Raw genomic sequence first — 19,288 nt, forward strand, 5'->3', positions numbered from 1 at the left:
CTCCCTTCTTTCCTTCCTTCTTCTCCTCTGTCCCTCCTTCCAGTGTGTTCTTATTTCCTTCCTTTACTTCATTCATTCAGTCCCATCTTCTCCATCCTACTGCTTCATATTTTTCCATAGTCTTGTTCTTAATTCCACCCTTCCTTGTCTCCATCCTTCCATCCTCTGGTCTTTGCAGGGTCCATATGTAAAGCCTGACAGTGGTAGAAATATTTACTATAAATGACTAGTGGAATTCACTGTTCATATTTAAAGACACAGAATGTTTTGAGCTCATCTCTCACTTTCATTAAGCAAAACTCTTAATAGCATATAGCTCTTTAAGAATGAAAAAAAAAATGCATTTTAATTGGTCTTTTTTGAGAAGTTAATTGTCATCTGAGTTCATTTGTTCTATTAGGATAATTACATACTAATTAAATCCTTTGGGAAGAGCCAGGTACTGTGCTGCAGCAAAGCATTAAGGACTGTTAAATTCAGTATATTTTATACATTCTTTACATGTCTGAAAACGAAATAAAGAAACAGGTCTGTTATTAATAAAGTTTATTTCATGATTTGATTTTGAACACATGTTGATTACACTGTGCAAATACATGCAATATTTAATACATGCTGCATGGGAGCAGTTGTAGCGGCAGATGTTGGCTAATTAAATCAGTGTCCTTTATTTTTATTCATTTTGGTTAAACTGACTCATGGTTTAATTTCCAAATATATAGCTTAACATGGAAAATATCAAAATCACACATGTGGATTAAAGGCGGTACAAAAATAATTCCTCTGAAAACAAAATTGTGGACCATGCCACAGTAAATAAAAAGGAGAACTGCCCAGGGCACCGTTCCTCCAATGTTTCTTTTTGGAGTTTGATAGTTTTCCTACAGGTGAACTGGTTGTGTTAGCTTCTTTGGAAAGACAACAGAGCCACAATTTGTCTCTCCCACCTTGTAAAGAAACGATCACTGCCTAGTAAGTCAAGATACCATAAAATATGGTCAAAAATGTTTGGTTTTGCTTCAGCAAGGGGAGTTTTAAATATCTCATTCAGAGTTACCAAAACAAAGAGAAGAAAACCATATCAGGTCATTAAAAACCACATTTTCTGTCGCTTACAAGAAAGACGATTTTCTTAAATTTTAGGTTGTCCTAACTTATTGAACATGGATTTTTACTTAACTTCTTCAACAGACAGGTTGGAAACTGACTAACTGTTGGCCTTCTTGTTTTCATAAATTTGCTTCTACTGCTGCCGCTCATGTTATGGTCTACAACTGAGTCTTTGAAGCAGGTACAAGTGAGCAAATGTCCCTTTTCATCAGTCATTCATGGTGGCCTCTGTTGGCCTGCTGACGACCCAGCCTGAGGTCATAGGACACTAGGTGGAAGTTGTCCCAGGCGAACAGCTTCCTCTGGGCCAAACTGTAGTCAATCATGCTGTTGTAGCCGTACTTGTTCTTGAAGGGGATGGACACAGCCTTCCCTTGGCTGGTTCCTGTGTCGTACACGTGGTTGATGGTGGTGTCCCGAGCTGCATAGCTAGCCACGGTGTAAAGCTTCCCACAGATCATGAAGGAGTTGGCGACAGATGCTTTCCTGATACTGGTCTCCCAGCTCTTCTTCACCTCAAGACTGTGTGGATCCAGCTTTGAGATCACAATAGCTCCTTGAGCCTTACTGGTGGAGTAGATGGCCCACAGCCCCTTTTCATCTACAGACAGGTCGATATCTGTGTAGCCTCCCCAGGAATAGGGGAACTGACCGTGGAAGCCAGCATGAGGTAGTTCACGACGGGCTGCGACGTGCTCAGCGGCCAGGTCATAGCGGATCAGAGTGCGACTCAACCGTCTCTGGTAGTACAGGGATCCGCGGTACATAGTGGCTCCAGTGCTTTCTAATGGGTCTGGCAGCAGCAGGACCTGTGACAGCAGAATATGAGACAATAGCTGGGATTGATCAGAGGCACAGTCAAGGCTCCTTGTCCCACAACACAACCAACAAAATTCTATTTTATTGAACATTTTTGCGTTAGACCACCACAAATTAGGGCATAATTATGAAGTGGAAGGTTTTCAAATGTTCTGCAGATAAGTCATAAGAGTCAAGCATGCATTTATTTATATTCAGCCATCTAAGCCAATGCTTTGAAAAACCAACTTTTGCTGCAATTACAGCTGCAGCTCTTTCAGGGTCTGTCTCTCACCACCTTTCCAGATTTACTGACATTTTTGCACAATTTTCTATGCAAAAAATTTCAAACTAAATTAGATTAGATGGAGGGCATCTGTGAACATTACCTTCCAAGCCTAGTCACAGATTCTCAATTAGAATTAGGTCTGAAATTTAAATAGGCCATTCTAAGACAAGAACATGTTTTGAGCTGACCCACTCCATTGTAGCTCTAGGGTTGTTGTCCTGTTTCAGGGTGAGCCTCTGCCCCAGCTGACAGTCTTTTGCAACCTTTAACAGGTTTTCTTCCAGGATTGTCTTGTATTTAGCTTGATTCGTCTTCACAACAACTCTGACCCGCTTCCCTGCCTCAGAAGAAAAGCATCCCTTTACCATGATGCTGACACCACCATGTTTCTCTGCAGTGATGGTGTGCTCAGGGTGATGTGCAGTGTTAGTTTTGCACCACACATAGCATTTTGCATGTTGGCCAAAAAGTTACAACAGTAATAAACTGCAAACTGGACTTCTTACGGCTTTCTTCTTGCCACTCTTTCATAAAGGCCAGATTTGTACAGTTGTCCTGTCGGCAGAGTTTCCCACCTAAGCTGTGGACCTCTGCAGCTCCTCCAGAGTTACCATGCACGTTTTGGCTGCTTCTGATTATAGCTCTATGCCAGGTCATTTGGCAAAGGGTTTGTAGTCATTCCATGCTCCACAAGATTGTCTAAGCTTGGAAATTGTACTATAACCCAACTCCTTTTAAACCTCTCCACATCCACATGACCTGCTGTGTTCCTCGGTCTTTCTCATTCTGTTTGTTCTCTAATGTTCTCTAACAAACCTCTGAGGCCTTCACAGAACAGCTGGATCTATGCTGAGATTAAATTACACACAAGTAGACCCTATTCTTTAAATTGGTAACTTCAGAAGGCAGTTGGCACTGGATTTTATCAGAATCAGAATCAGAATCAGAATCAGAAAAGCTTTATTGCCAAGTACGTTTTTGGACATACAAGGAATTTGTTTTGGCGTAGTCGGTGCAATACAGTACAAATTAAACAGTACAAACATATCTACAATATAATATAAATATAAGTGCACAGTTTTAAGTGAGTGAGAGTAAATATAGAGCAGTATAAGATGCAAGAGCAATACAACAGTGCAGGTGATCATTGTGCAAGTAAAGCAGTGCAAGTAAGCAGGAGTCCAAGCTGAGCGTTAATGTAACGCATAGTTACAGGTTACAAGTGTCCTGTCAGCAAAAAAAGGGGGGGTGTGGGGGAAAGGGGGAATGTCAGGGTGGTTTCCGGGCTTTGTTAACCAGGCTGGTGGCAGATGGGAAAAAACTGTTCTTGTGGCGTGAGGTTTTGGTCCGGATGGACCGCAGCCTCCTGCCAGAGGGGAGAGTCTCAAAGAGTCTGTGACCGGGGTGGGAGGGATCAGCCAGAATCTTCCCTGCCCGCTTCAGGGTCCTGGAGGTGTACAGTTCCTGGAGCGACAGTAGACTGCAGCCAATCACCTTCTCAGCAGACCGAATGACACGCTGCAGCCTGCCCTTATCCTTGGCTGTAGCAGCGGCGTACCAGATGGTGATGGAGGAGGTGAGGATGGACTCAATGATGGCTGTGTAGAAGTGCACCATCATAGTCTTTGGCAGGTTGAATTTCTTCAGCTGCCGCAGGAAGAACATCCTCTGCTGGGCTTTCTTGATGAGGGAGCTGATGTTTGGCTCCCACTTGAGATCCTGGGAGATGATGGTTCCCAGGAAGCGGAAAGATTCCACAGTGTCAATTGTGGAGTCACAGAGGGTGATGGGGGCAGGTGGGGCTGGGTTCTGCCTGAAGTTCACAACCATCTCCACTGTCTTTAGAGCGTTGAGCTCAAGGCTGTTCTGGCTGCACCAGTCCAACAGATGGTCCACTTCCCATCTGTACGCGGACTCGTCACCATCAGAGATGAGTCCGATCAGGGTGGTGTCGTCCGCAAACTTCAGAAGCTTGACAGACTGGTGACTGGAGGTGCAGCTGTTGGTGTACAGGGAGAAGAGCAGAGGAGAGAGAACACAGCCTTGGGGGGAACCGGTGCTGATGGTCAGGGAGTCAGAGACGTGCTTCCCCAGCCTCACGCGCTGCTTCCTGTCAGACAGGAAGTCAGTGATCCACCTGCAGGTGGAGTCGGGCACGCTCAGCTGGGAGAGCTTCTCCTGGAGCAGAGCTGGGACGATGGTGTTGAAGGCAGAGCTGAAATCCACAAACAGGATCCTGGCATAGGTTCCTGTGGAGTCCAGGTGCCGGAGGATGAAGTGAAGGGCTAGGTTGACTGCATCATCTACAGACCTGTTGGCTCTGTAGGCAAACTGCAGGGGGTCCAGGAGGGGGTCGGTGATGTCTTTTAGGTGTGAGAGCACAAGGCGCTCAAAGGACTTCATCACCACAGAGGTCAGGGCGACGGGCCTGAAGTCATTAAGCCCTGTGGTCCTTGGCTTCTTGGGAACAGGGACGATGGTGGAGGACTTGAAGCAGGCTGGCACATGACATGTCTCCAGTGAGGTGTTAAAAATGTCTGTGAAGACTGGAGACAGCTGATCAGCGCAGTGCTTCAGGCTGGCTGGTGAGACAGAATCCGGACCAGCAGCTTTCCGGGGGTTCTGTCTCCTGAAGAGTTTGTTGACGTCCCTCTCCTGGATGGAAAGAGCCGTCCTCGGCGTGGGTAGGGGGCTGGTGGGGGTTGGAGGTGCCAAGGCCCCTCTTGAGGTTGGGGAGGTGGGGGTGGTGGATTGTGGCTGCAGCTGTTGGGGGGCGTCGTGGGAGATGGTTGCAGGACTGTCCCTTTGTCTTTCAAAGCGGCAGTAGAACTCGTTCAGGTCGTTGGCGAGGCGTCGGTCGTTGATGGAGTGGGGGGCTTTCGGCTTGTAGTTGGTGATTTGCTTGAGCCCTTTCCAGACAGACGCAGAGTCGTTGGCTGAGAACTGGATTTGGAGCTTCTCAGAGTACAGTCGTTTGGCCTCTTTCACTGCCTTGCCAAACTTGTACTTAGCCTCTCTGTATATGTCTTTGTCCCCACTCCTGAAGGCCTCTTCCTTATCCAGTCTTAACCTTCTGAGTTTAGCTGTGAACCAGGGTTTGTCGTTGTTGTAACTCACCCTGGTGCATGATGGTACACAGCTGTCCTCACAGAAGCTGATGTAGGAAGTCACAGCCTCTGTGTACTCGTCCAGACTGTTGGTAGTAGTCCTGAACACATCCCAGTCTGTACAGCCTAAACACGCCTGGAGATTCTCCACAGCCTCACTGCTCCACTGCTCCACTTCCTTGTCGTTATTTAGGGGTAGCGGAGTAAAAGAGGCTCAACACAAATGCATGTCACACCTTTCAGATTTTATTTGTAAATGCCATGTTTAATTTTCCTTACCTTTCACAAATATTCCCTACCTTGTCTTCATCTTTTGCATTAAATCCCAATAAAATACATTAAAGTTTGTGGTTTTAATGTGACAAAACACGTCAAGGAGCATGAATTTATTTGCCAGGCACTGTAACGCCCTACCTTGGATGGGAAGCCTTTGGAGAGCTGCTCCATGTCATCATACCCATACAGTTGCCTGATCTCGGTACCAATTGTATCGATGCGCCAGAGCATGTTGGGCCCATAGGGGGAAACGGCCTCAGGATCCTGCATCCAAACACCATATTTACCTGCAATGTTGTCGGCCTTCCTGTGAGTAACCGGCACGCCCACGGAAATCACCTCGCCGCATCCTGCAGGCAGGAAGACGAGACACGGGAGAGGGAATGATGGAGAGATTTCCAAGGCAACAGAAACCCAAATACAGGTGAAAGATGTTATGTTTTATGCAATCCTGTCAAAGCTTTGAGATGTTCACAATACAAGATCTGAAGTACATTTGATGGTCCAAATCTGGCAGGTCAAGTATAAAGAACAAGACTGGCCAAAAATACAGATCTACGCTTCCGAAAGCCAACCAAATCTGGAAACCATTTCTGGTTAAGAGCTAGCTCTTCTGTGATGAGTCGCAATCAGAGAAGCAGCTGAGTGGTTTCCCGAACCAATATGTGTGTTTCATCCTGAAACAAAAAGTTAAGGAGGTAACACAACCGTTTGGTATTATCTGAATCACCACCTTCAGAGGAGAGGCTGTGACGCAACTCATCCAGGGTTTCAGAGAAGATGATAAGGTTGGCTTTATATTTATCTCTTCTTAAAATACAGCCTTCCTCTCAGGTTCCGGATGTAGCCCCAGATTCAAGATTAGATAGCAATATTATAAATACACCTATTACTATGTTGCCTCAGGGTGCTTTGGTCTCAAATAGGAGAAAATGACATTCTGCGTGGACTCCACTTGTATTTTCACATTCTCCTACAGAATCAAACAACCTGTGAGAGCTTCAAAGGCATGGTGTGGTTCAGGGAACCCACTTGGGGAAGAGTTTAACAACTATATTAAATGACAACCTTGTTAAAGATGCTTTCCCTCTTCATTTATGAGGCAAACATGAAACTGCGAGGGCCCCTCATACCAGCAGTTTGGCATGACAGCGGTATTCTCAACCCAAATGCCTCAGTATTAATAGCAGTATTTGCTTTGAGCCTGTCAGCAGGAGGGGTGAGTGTCATGTTTGTCGGATCACACTAATGGAGGTGGACGGGGCTGGCTTGTATTTAAATTTCAGCTTCTTTTCTGCCTTTTTATGGAAACATCGCCTTTGTCCTGTGCACAATATATTCTCTCAAAGGAAGAGGTGGATGTGGATTAGTGTGCTTGTGCAGAATTTCCATATGTTTGGTTCAGTTTAATTAGTGGTTGTAATTTTTGCTTTTTTGTGTACTGAAAGCTGAACTTAAGGCTAAAAACACAGACCTGTGTTGTCAACAGTGCCATCAGGAGCAGGTACCTCGGTCACCTCAGCCTTCAGTTCCTGAAAGCTCAGTGCTCCATACTGCCAGGCTGAATCTAAACCCACAAAGATAAACTGATTTACATACAAATAATGAGAACATGCATGAAAAAAGAACTGATATGGATAAGCAGAAAATGGGATTTTCTCTTTAACACCTAAAAGAAAATACAGGAAGGGTTAGCTCTGCAGAAAACTGTTCTCACCTCTCAGGTTGCTGCTGTCGCCATGCCTGTTGGGCCTCGTCATGAGGTGGGTCATCTGATTGGACCCTAGACACAAACACACATGTGTTGCAGGCTTTAAGGTTGTGTATAATCATTTGGAATATGTTTGTGCCTGTGCTGCTAATAACAGCAGGCAATGTGACTGTGGGTTTCAAACACCTTAAAATGGATTCACAAGCTGGTTTGGAGTCAGCTACTCTGCAGATTATTCAATTTTTCAATTGGATTTAACTCTGAACTTTGACTAGGTCATTCTAGGTCAACAAATATATATGCTTTTATCAAAAATATTCAGTCGTATCTCTGGCTGTATGTTTGGGGTCCTTGTCCTTATGGAAGGTGAATCTCCACCCCAGTCTCAAGTGTTCTGCTGCCTCCAACCAGTTTTACTTCAGAATTGTCCTGTATTTAGCTCCATCTAGCAACTCTGACCAGCTTCTCTGTCCCTACTGAAGAAAGTCAACCCCATAGCATGATGCTGCCACCAACATGTCTGGCCATGAACATCATGTGTTCAGGATGTTGTGCAGTGTTTGTTTTCAGCCAAACGGCATTTTGCATATTGGCCAAAAGGTTTGATTCTAGTCTCTGAGCTGCCCACCTTCTTTAATGTGCATGTGGTGAACTTGACTGCATTGTTTTATAACTGGGGTTATAAAACTGGAACATATGCAATCTACTTGAAGTAGTCTGTATGAATGGGTCAAATTAACTACATATACCTGTATGTTAATAGGATCTGTTTGCCTTGAGGATCACCTTTGATTGAAATGAATTGTCCCCTACATGGTTTGCAACAAACTGCAAACAGGACTTCTTATGGCTTTTGTCCAACAGTAGTTTTCTTTGAGCTGCTCTTCACTGCATTTTATTTCTGGGTGTCTGAGTAAAAGGGCTGAAGACAAATGCACACCACAATTTTCCCATTTCTATTTGAAAAAAATAAACCATTTGAAATTAATTTATAAGTTTTCTTTTCCATTTTGAACTACTTTGTGTTGGTCTACCATGTGAAATGAAATAAAATACAGTTTGTTGTTTAAATGTCACAAAATGTGATATAGTTCAGTGGGTATGAATACCCCTGAAAAGCACAGTATTTCTTTCAGATATCACTCTGTTAGATTTTTGTTTTCCAACTGTCTTCCATCCAGGGAGATCTAGTTCCCTTGTCTTTTTATAGCTTGTTTACCTCACAAACCCATTTCAGTGAAAAATAAACCCTGTCAAACAGAATCTGACAAACTGTAAACAGCTCTGTATGGAAACTCCTGAGGGTCTAAACACAGTGATGATTACAAAAGAGAAAATGAGATGCTTAAATATGTTTTGATGAAAGCTGATGGTGCATGTGTCCACGGGGGACTTTTTCTGTGTAGCTAATCACACATGCCTGTTGTGTATAATGTTCTGCAATGTCAGGCAGGCGGTGAATCCTAATGAAGCAGAGAACATTAAACGCCAACATCTGGAAGCTGATGATTCTCCATGTTAATGAACAGGAGCAGGTTATTAAATGGAGCAGATGACGACCAACAGGTGCTGTCGGAAAAACAAAAGCAGCGCCTTGTAAAAGTATTTGTAACCCAGGAAGATTTGCTAATTTTGTTGAGTTACAACTATAAGCTTTAGTGTCTGTTATTGGGATTTTATGTGAAAAACCAGAACAAAGTAGTCCATAATTGTGAAGCGGAAGAAAAAAAATGGCTTTTCAACTTTTGGCAAAAAACAACAAAAAGAGTACAGCTTCCCTTCAGAAGTCGGATTTAGCTGCAGTTGCAGCCTTAAGTCTTTTGATTTATATCTCTACCAGCTTTGCACATCTAGAGACTTAAATGAGACTTTTTGTTTTTTGGAAAATTGTTCCAGCTCAGTCAAATTAGACAAAGAGTGCATGTGAACATCAATTTTCAAGTTTTGCCTCTGATTCTTAATCAGATTTAAGTCCCGACTTTGACTTTAACAAGAAGGTGCTCTTATCTAAACCCTTTAATTGAAGTTCTGGCTGGTAGTTTCCGTGAGCTGAACCTCAGACACATGTCTTTTTGAGCCTCTAAGATGTTTTCTTCCAGGTTTGCTCTGTATTTAACTCCATCTGTCTTCCCATCAACTCTACCAAGCTTCCATGTCCCTTCTGAAGAAATGTCCCTTCTGTTAATTGCAGTGTGACACACTGCTAACAGGCTGTGGATCACTGCAGCTCCTCCAGAGTTGCCATGTGCCTCTTGGGTGCTTCCCCGAATAATGCTCTCCTTGCATAGCCTATCACTCAAGATGTACAGTCTCAGCTCAGAGAGGGCACCGTGACTAGATTCATTTTTAAATGAAGGCTTGAACAGCTCAAAGCTGGTCCCATACTTCTCCATGACTTAGGTTCACAGAGTTTGATTTAGGGGTGCCTGAGGGAAAGAGTTAAATACAAATTAATTTCACACTTTTCAGATTTTTATTTGTAAAATCAGTTTGAAACCAAATTATTGTTGTCCTACCAATTCACAATTATGCACTAATTTGGGTTGGTCTACCATACCAAATCTTAATAAAATTGATGGCTGTGGTCATGACATGACAAAATGTGAAATGTTATGCCAACATTTATGACTGTGTTATTGTTTGGCAGCACTTTAAGGATTAAGTGTGATCCACTCTAATCTAAAAAGAATTTGGTGTAAATATCACCATCCTATACGGGCACTGAAAAATGTCAGACTTTAATGTTCTTTAAATTTGACTGATCACAGGCCAGGTCTCATTTAGGAAAGATTAATATTACTTGCACTGAGTGCCCAGCTGGTTAGGGTTACCACTTGTGCAGTAAATGTTATTTAAATGACTAGTTTTAAAGTAAAACATAACAATTAAAGAACATCAGCTCGTATATTTTAAGTATTTAAAAAGGTCACAAATACTGCGGGAGTTGTGAGCAATAAAAATCCTGCTGTCAAGGGTTTCACTCTCACTTCCAAACTTGCCAAAACGGCTTGATTTATGCTCTCTCTCCTCTGGTCCTGCAAGTCTCGCTCTGGAGCATGATCTATTCGGCATCTGCCTGTCACCCTTGGGGGGGCCCTCCATGTGTATTTCAGTCTGCAGGTAAAAACATGAGGAGCAAAGCACATAACTGAGAGGATGCAGGGGTATACAAGCCTCCTGAAGCAGAGGGAGTAGAGATGGTTTTGTAGGAACAGAAAGATTTATTGGTTCAGGGAATCTCAATGTTAAAAGCAAATGATGCAGAATTCCAGGTGGGTAAACAGAGAGATGCTTCACCGGGAAGTAAAAGAGGAATGGTGACTAAAGGGAGGTGGTGGTTGAAAAGAATTGCACTGGGGCACATCTTAAAAAAAATAACTCCAAACCTCTCCAAACCTCCGCGTGATTCTGACCTTACACATTGTTGCTTCTCCTTCCAGGGCTATTTGCACATGTTTCTCGGCATGCTGAGGGGAAACACCAGCCATAAAGGCAGCAGGATCTGCTCACAAATATAAAGCTGATCCCCTATGGCAGCCCTCCAACATTTCTAAAAGCAAGGCAGGAAGACGGGTAGGGGGAGCTGAGAAACCCGAGCCGGGTGTCTCTGCACCATAATGGGGCAACCAAAACATTACGAACACAAAACACACAAAGATGTACGAACACAAACACACAAAGATGCATGTCCCTCTCTAGTTTTTAACCCTTTAAAGCCTGGTGCAGCAAATATTAGTCAGAAATAATATACTACATTATTTAGACGCTTTTGCCAAAATACTTATCTAATTTATAATATTGTTACATTGATAAACTATATTGATAATTATGTCAAATTCCAATAAAAATATGTTTCTTCTAGTACATTCACATCTAAATAAGGTAAGACATGTATTACACTTTTTATTTGGTGTACATGGCATGAATTAAATCAAGAAATCTACCAACCAGCAAGTTTTATTTGAGGAAAGTGCCAGCTTTGTCAATAAAGTACAGGAAATATATGCATAAAAAATGATACATTTGGCATTATATGCTTAATTATGATTATGGAGAAAATAAATGAATATGGGTCATAAAATGTCAAAAAGAAAATCCAAAAAGCAATATTTTTAAATGGAGAAATAACTTTTAGGTTACAGTTTTTGGTTTTCTTTAATGTATTTTAAATATTTTTTTGTATGTCTTACCAGCAGCAGGTCTGGCTCTGCCCCAGTCCTGCTGAGTGGAGCTGGGTGCTACTACTGGGTTCTGAGTAAGACACGGTCTGCTCCTTAGCCTCTCCGTCTCCCTTCTCATCTCATCCATCCTGAGTTTAAGTGTCTCCAGCTCCCTCTCCAGTCTCTCCTTCTCGCCTTGCAGCAGGTTCCTCTCTCCTACAGCTCGGTTGAGTGCCTCCTGAAGCTCAGGCTGAGGTCTCGCACTGACCCCTTGGTGACCTCCCCGTGGTTGAAGGTCCTTTCCACTGAGCTGGGACATCAGTGCCTCGAGTACGCTGAGTCTGGTCTTAAGGCCCTCCACCTCTGGACCTCCAACCTGTGGGCAGGTTGCCTCCATGGGACTGGGTACAGTAAAGGTGTATTGGCATTGTCCAGTCCGGTCATTCCCCCTCCACAGAGAGGCTCGGTCCTGGGCATTACCTCGCAGCAGGAGACCACACATGCACAACAAGAAAAGGAAGAACATCTTTCAGGCAGCTCTGCACAACCTAAGCTAATATCTGCTATATATATGCTAATAGTCTCTTTTCCAACTGCCCAACCTTCTGTTCTTGTGGAAACTGACCTTTTATCCAAACAAATTTTCTGTTTTAACTGAGGTTTTTCTCTTGTCAGATGTCTTGTTTTCCTGTCAGTGTCCCCACCTCCCTCCTTGTCTTGTTCTCTCTTCTATGAGCAGCTCTGCAACACTGAGTTTTTCCCAACCGCTCTCAGATATTTATACAGCCTGGAAGGGACACAAAGAGGGAAACTGGAAAGCAGGGAGGAGAGGAGAGGTAAGAAGAGGGGTGGGGGAGGTACAGGGAGGCAGATTTAAACAAAATGCTAAATTTGTTGTGCATTCGTAAAATTATGTTTTTGAATCTTAAATCTGATGCCTTTTAATAGTTGGGATTATTTACATTTTTGTAGATCTTACCTGGAAAAACTCTTTTATGTGTCTAATGGAGTGTTGCATGTCAAATCTCAATAATGTATATAAATTGTTCAAAATTATTGAAGTCATTATTTATCATACCAGCAGTAGAATCCTCTATTCACTTCTTTATTCAATATAAAACCAGATTAGTTGGTCTTAAATGCTGAAGTTTGCTTCTAGTTCAAAAGTGAATGAGACAAAGCTGGATTTCTTCCGTTTTGAAACAACTCCAATCTCAAAAACGTCTCAGCAGTGTATGCAAACGCTGATGAAAACGGTTATTTACAAAGAGGCTGAAGATAATTTAAATGTGAAATGAAGTTTGGAGGTAGTGCACCATTCCTGTCTGCAGTGTACTGAGGGCAGAACAGCTTCTTCAGGTTGACGGGCTCCATCTCTGACACATCCAGTGTAAATAATCATCAGCCAAGACAGTAATCCACCGCAGGTAAGATATTCATAAAATAACCTCCCTTCAACTATGCCTTTGAGCTTTGGGACCAGCATGTTGGTGAAACGGAGCTTTGTTGGACACAGTTACCTCCTGAGGAGCGGGTGTCTCCTTACATATGGTCGAAGGGGGGGCACTAGTGGATATCTGACGCTGACCCCGGCACACACTCTGAGCTGAGACTGGGTCTTAAGTGTGAACAGTATACGTGTTAGTCCATGCGTCAGACTCCACACAGTCTCTGCAAAGTGATATGTTTATACTCTCTTATGTTTAAAACAACTTTAATTAACTTTTCAAACCCACTTCTTCTCCCGTCGCCTAAATTTAATACAGTACCTTTAACGCTGAAGCAAGGGTTCATCTCTAAAAGGTTTTGCATACCGACAAACAGGTGAAATGACCTACAAACCGTAGAGTCCCCAGCTTCACGGTTCTCACCTTACTGGAATATACTTACTCTTTGTCTCACCGCCTGCTCTTCACATTTCTTTCATGTGTACAAACTTGTCATCCATCTGTCTCTACTGACCTGCCTGACTCTGATCTACAAAGCATCTCTGGGTTGCAAAGGGCCTGAATGCCACAAGGGATGAAAAGGTATGAACTCTTTTAATTTAATATCTGGGAAATGTAGCATTCATAATAGTGGTAAAACCTCCAAAAAGTAAAAAAGGGGGTTGTGTGTTTTAATTTATATGAAATTTCAAGGTTTTAACATAGGCCAATTGGATGGGGTGGGATCAAAAGTAGAATCTGAAAAGGAAAATTTTGCTTAAAAACACATGATGCAATAATAGTTAGATTAATTCAGTCCTGTCTCCAAAGAAGGTAAAATAAAAGGAAAAAAAAGCTACCATGGAAGAAATCCACCTTTGTCTCAACTCGTTTTAATCATCCTGCAGCTTGACCAAATAACCGAAGGAAATCTTCACTACGGCTTGCTAATGCAAAAGTCAAACAACAACATACGTCACGACAGTATGACTTGCCACACAGATGCTACATTCACTGCCTGACCATAAACCTCATTCACCGATTCAGTTCTCAGCCTTCACTGGACTACCTTTTGCTTTGATTATAATATATATTTGCCATAGCATTATTTTTTCTACCTCTTATTTCCAAAGCGAGACATACTTCTTTCAACAAGTTCTTGTTTGTGATGATAAAAGCGTTGGACTGTAGATTCTCAGTGGGGTCAAGATCAGGACTCCATGGTGGTATATGCTCAGGTTAAAAAGATAAATTGTAATCTTAGAATTTGTCAGTGCCATTGGGAAAGTTGTGTTTTGGTGTGTTTTACTTTTGCTTAGCTTTGCTCAGTTTTGGACTAGTGAAGTTGACGTCCACGGACCTCACCAGCTGAAAAAAGACCAAATTATGACACTGCCTCTGCAGTTGTACCCCTCAGGTTAACCGTGGACTCATTAGATGGCTTGATGTTTATCCACAGTCTTCTACGGTCCCTTAGAATATAAGGCCTTTTTTTCTGATACGTTCTTTTCCTATAACAATGGCTCAACATTTTTAAGCCAGGTTCTATTAAAAGGTTGTAAGCCGTTAATTTCTTACCTGCAGTAACAAACTCTTCATTTTGTATGAATTCAGATTAGCTGGTCCTAGAAGATGAAGGTAACGGCTGGTCTTAAAGAGCTTAGAACAAAGGAGAATCTTGCCACCTTAAAATACGTCCAATCTCAAAAGCAAACATTATTTTAGGAACCTTTACAATGTCATCACATTTGCATTGCATGATTATTTACAAAGAGCCCATGATTATTTACACGGGAAATGGAGGTAGGAGCCGGTGCTCCACCAATGATCTCCCTGTGTGAAACATGTTCTGAGAAGTAAAGCCCTTCTGCGCAGAGTACCTTACTCATATAAAAGTAAAGAGATAAATAAAAAAAGAATATTATAGACGTTTCACTCAATGCTATTTGATAGATTTGCAGTCTCACATGTCTGACTAGATTTAAATTTTCAGTGCGGCCCGGTGAAACATTTATATATGCAGTAGATAGCACTCTTGGTGTCCCCCTTTAGCACAAATTTATGTTGTTCATAGAGGCTTAAGCTAACTGCTAGTCTGAGAGGGACCAAGGCCAAAGTGGACTTCAACTGTCTACTTAAAACAACTTAAATCTCAAAAACATTTTTGTGAACCCAATTTTATGAACCTTTAAACCATTTGATAATTATTTACACATTAAATACAAATTGGAGGCATTGCACTATTGCTCTTCCAACAGAATGTATCACATAAGGCTATCATGTAGGTACTCCAACATGTTTTGTCCTGAACATTTGTTTCACACAGGAAGACTATTGATGGCAGACCGCCGCCACCCTCCATTAATCTGTAAATAAACATTGGTTGCTGTGTAACCTAACCGGCCAATGCATATGTACTCTGACCTTATGGGGACTGGAGCAGTGCTAAGAGGGTAAGCGTGTGCTATGGTCTTTCCCCTCCACTCAAACTATCTGGAGTTATACTAAAGGAAGGTGACAAAAGAGTCACCTACAAGAGTCTACTGCATGTAACATTTTAACCTTTTAACATTCAGTTCCAAAATCCTGGTACACCCCTTTAAGATTTCCCAGCTGTTTAGTCCAATGACCTTGAACTATACTCTGACCCTACATTTGGCCATTTGGAAATGCACTTACTTCTCTGTAACCACTGCTGTTTGTTCTACTAAATGCATGACCACAACCAATGTTCCCTCAACGCAAATGTTGAGTGAATGTGAAATTACGCACTCCATCAATAAATAATTTGTTTGTCTCTGAAACCTATTATTCAGTGTAGTATTTTCCAAGAGAAGACTTTCTCAAATACACTTGGAGACCTCTGGACAGCCGAGGTACTACTAATCCAGCTGTTGTCCCTGCTTTATGATATCATATGAAAAAAGGCGCATTTATATTTTTATCACAGCTTTTAGGTAACCTGGACTATGAAATTTAATAGACTAGTAACCTGTACATCAGTGTCAAAGTGTTTGGCCTGGCTCTTGAATGCTGGTCGGCACATTGTCCACTCTCCTCTCCTGTTAAATTGACTCACTTTTATGTGACTCATATAACCATCACTATGCCCGGAATCTGAGGTCATCCATCATGAGTCCTCGCTGGAGGATCAAAACATCCTCTGCTGCCAGTGTGGGTGTGTTTGTCCAGGCAGAAAGGAAAAGACTGTCTCATTTTTGTGTTGTAGTAAAATCTGTCAAAAACGTACAGGTCCTGACCCAAGGCAAGCTGAATTCACTTCACTCGGCTCACTCAATAACAAATGTTACAGTCATGGTGAAAGGTAAGCATTCCCTCTGTTATTCCTAAGGACTTTATGGAAAGAACAATTCGACCCTCACCGAGTCTTAAAATTATGTAAATAAAACCTCAAATGACTATTAACGCATGATATGATACACTGGGTTTTTATTTAATAAAATCCAAAAAGAGTCAAAGGAAAAAGTAAGTACATACTCACTGTTTTCAAAGGCTTGTCAAGGGTAGGCATTAGTCATGTGTAGCTAATAAAATGCAAGTAAAAATCTGCAGGTGGTCAGGGGTTCTGGGAGTTTATGGGTCTGCAGCATTTTGAGGTGTTAACACAGAGCACAAAAGAAAAATGTTAGCAATTATCTTAGGTAAACAATTAATGCTTTCCATCAGTTTGGAAATTATAACATGGTCAAAAAACTGACTTCCCAAGAGTTGACAGAAAGATATACAAGTGAGCTGATTAGAAATTATTCGAGCAAGAAGGTCCCGGGTTCAAATCCCGGCCTGGGGTGTTTCTGCACAGACTTTGCATGTCCTCTTTGTGCATGCATGGGTTCTCTCCAGACGTCTGCTTCCTCCCACAGTCCAAAAACATAACTATTAGGTTACTTGGTCTCTCTAAATTGCACTTAGGTATGAGTGCGCTCGCATGGTTGTTTGTCATGTGTGTCTCTCAGTTGCCCTGTGATGGACCTGGCCTGACCTGTCCAAGGTGCAACCAGCCTGTCATCCAATGAGAGCTGAAGACAGACACCAGCCAAACCACAACCTGGCAAAAACAAGCAAGTATAGACAATGGATGGATGATTAGAAAAACTACAAAATCTCTAAATCCTACATTCTAAACTCTGCCTGCCACGGTTATGATGTTGAATGTTATTGTGTGATGGTACAGTTAGAAAAGGTCCGAACATGTGTGGATTGTTGCCGCTTCTCCTAGTAAAAGAACATGATGGCACAGCATAAATTTGCAATGTTGCATTTGAACATGCACCAAGACAATGTCCTTTGGACTTCAAAAGAGATTGTTGGTCATAATATCCTGCCAAACTTAGAACTCACAATCACAGTGGTGGAGGGGTGATGATTTGGGCTTGTTTGGGACCCTATGCAGGCCTTGAATCAACATGATCTCCTCTGTATCAAAGTGTTCTAGACATAAGTGAGAAGCCATCTGTCTTACAGCCAAAGCTTACTCAAAACTCAAAACTGGATCATGTGACAGGATGATGAGTGGATGCACAGTAACAAATGTTACACAAAATGCTTTTATGTTGGTCTACGTCTGGAATTTGAGATGGCAATAAAAAATAGTTGATTTTGTTTTTGTATTGATTTGACAATATCTTTTGGGTTATTAACCTATGGAAAGACCAGGGCCACATAATCACAGATCCTCCACCATGTTTGTGCTGTTCCACATATTCAGTCTCTGTTTCACACTAGGTCTACCTGGAGTTTTGGTTGCTAACGAGCGCAATCTTGGTCTCATTTGACAGAAGCAGACTGTCACAGTCCTAGTCCCAGTAGAGTTCAACAAATTCCAGATGTTGACGTTTGTATGACAGAAAAAGCTTGTTACCTACATACGAAACAACCAACAGGTATGTAAGGTAGTGTCTAATGGTTAGTATGGAGACTTGGTATTAATTTTAAATAAAGTAAAAAAAAATTTATTTCTTTTTAAGGGATTGTTAGGAATAATGATAACAGATTATTATTTCCTAAGATTGAATTTTTTCGCCCAATGAATAAAAGCAGTTACATCATCCATCCACCTAACTGAGATCATGTTACGGGAAGAAAAAAAACGTACATTCGTTTCAGTGGAGACTCTCTCCAGCTCGTTGTTGTTCTTCCTCTGATGTTGTACAACAGTTTCATGAAGAGGATGCCTGGGGTTCTCCATAATGTTCTTTATGTATGAAGAATACTGTTTTGATCTCCAGAGGTTCTGGAGGAGTCCCCGGAACCCAACCATCCTTCTTTATTAGTTTGCTGAGCTTTTTTATGTCCCTGGCTCTGATGCTGCTAACCTAAGATGCTCTTGAATTACTGCAAACAAGGCCCCATCTATCCATAGGGCGACTGTGACTCAGGTGTTACGAGTTCGTCCTGAAACTGATGGGTTGCCGGTTCAAACCCCTGCTTCTCAGTTGTCGTGTCCTTGGGCAACACCCTTCACCTGCCTGGTAGTGGTCAGAGGGTCCGGTGGTGCTGATTGTATGGCAGCCTCGCTTCTGTCAGTGTGGCCCAGGGCAGCTGTGGTTACACTGTAGCTCACCACTGTCAGTGTGTCAATGGGTGGATACCTGTAGTGTAAAGCGCTTTGGGGTCTCTGGGGACTTGATAAAGTGCTATACAAGTGCAGGCCATTTACCATCTCAGATCTTCAGTGTGAGATTTAATTAAAGCTTTGAGCACATCTTTACCAGTGGAGCTCATAAATGGTCAGCACTGCATGCACAAACAAAAACCCTGAAGATCTGAGGAGTTAATGTAAAGGAGAATGCTCCTAAAATCTTGACACTGATAGGAGACAATTATATCAGGATATTGCTGTTTCTACCCTCATCTAATGTACTGCACTTTAACTGTATCCACTGGGACATATTAAAGAGATTCTGCTTACTTTAGTTTTTTGATTTTACCCAAGACCTTTTGAAGCTTCAGTGATTTATAGGCACTGGTCCAACCGGGATTTCTAATCAGGGCTTCAATGCCTGCTTTAATCAGCATCTAAACAATGTGTAGTAGCTTAAATTACAGTGTCAACTTCAGAGCGGAAATATAGCCATCACCCCTGTTGTGTGCATCAGTACCAGATGTGAAACCTAATGGCCAGCAGCCATATATCAACAAAGCAAATTGTCCCTTGCAGCCTATTCAAGGGTCTGCTTCTGCAGTAGAGTTGGGTAGTTCTGGCCCGGGGCAGGGCAATGCGACTTGTGTGTGTTCATGCCTGCGGTTTTGAGAGGAAAAAAGCAGAAGGTCTGTCAGAGCAATAACACTTCATGGGCTCCAGGCCCTCCAACTTTAGTGCCATCTGGGGACTACACAATGCCAGTAAAACAGTCAGATAAATGAGAGGAAATAAAAGCTCCGGAATTTGC

General features: G+C 42.4%; 1 protein-coding gene across 1 annotated transcript; it reads right to left on the reverse strand.

Moving 5' to 3' along the window:
- Positions 1-531: 531 nt before the first annotated feature.
- Positions 532-12,212, reverse strand: myoc (myocilin). The gene is made up of 5 exons (XM_047375964.1): positions 11,482-12,212; positions 7,298-7,363; positions 7,055-7,147; positions 5,719-5,930; positions 532-1,919 (listed from the first exon to the last, which is right to left on the reverse strand). The coding sequence occupies exons 1-5, from the start codon at positions 11,975-11,977 to the stop codon at positions 1,323-1,325; spliced, it is 1,464 nt and encodes a 487-aa protein (XP_047231920.1). The 5' UTR covers positions 11,978-12,212; the 3' UTR covers positions 532-1,322.
- Between the last annotated feature and the right edge of the window lie 7,076 nt (positions 12,213-19,288).

This window comes from Girardinichthys multiradiatus, chromosome 9 (genome assembly GCF_021462225.1).
Source record: "Girardinichthys multiradiatus isolate DD_20200921_A chromosome 9, DD_fGirMul_XY1, whole genome shotgun sequence".
Classification (NCBI taxonomy): Eukaryota; Metazoa; Chordata; class Actinopteri; order Cyprinodontiformes; family Goodeidae; genus Girardinichthys; species Girardinichthys multiradiatus.

Coding starts and splice junctions, on each gene's coding strand:
- myoc (XM_047375964.1), bottom strand. CDS start 11,977: ATGTTCTTCCTTTTCTTGTTGTGCATGTGTGGTCTCCTGCTGCGAGGT. Junction 5,931..7,054: donor TGGCACTGTTGACAACACAG/GTCTGTGTTTTT, acceptor TCCTGCCTGCAG/GATGCGGCGAGGTGATTTCC. Junction 1,920..5,718: donor CCAAAGGCTTCCCATCCAAG/GTAGGGCGTTAC, acceptor CTGCTGTCACAG/GTCCTGCTGCTGCCAGACCC.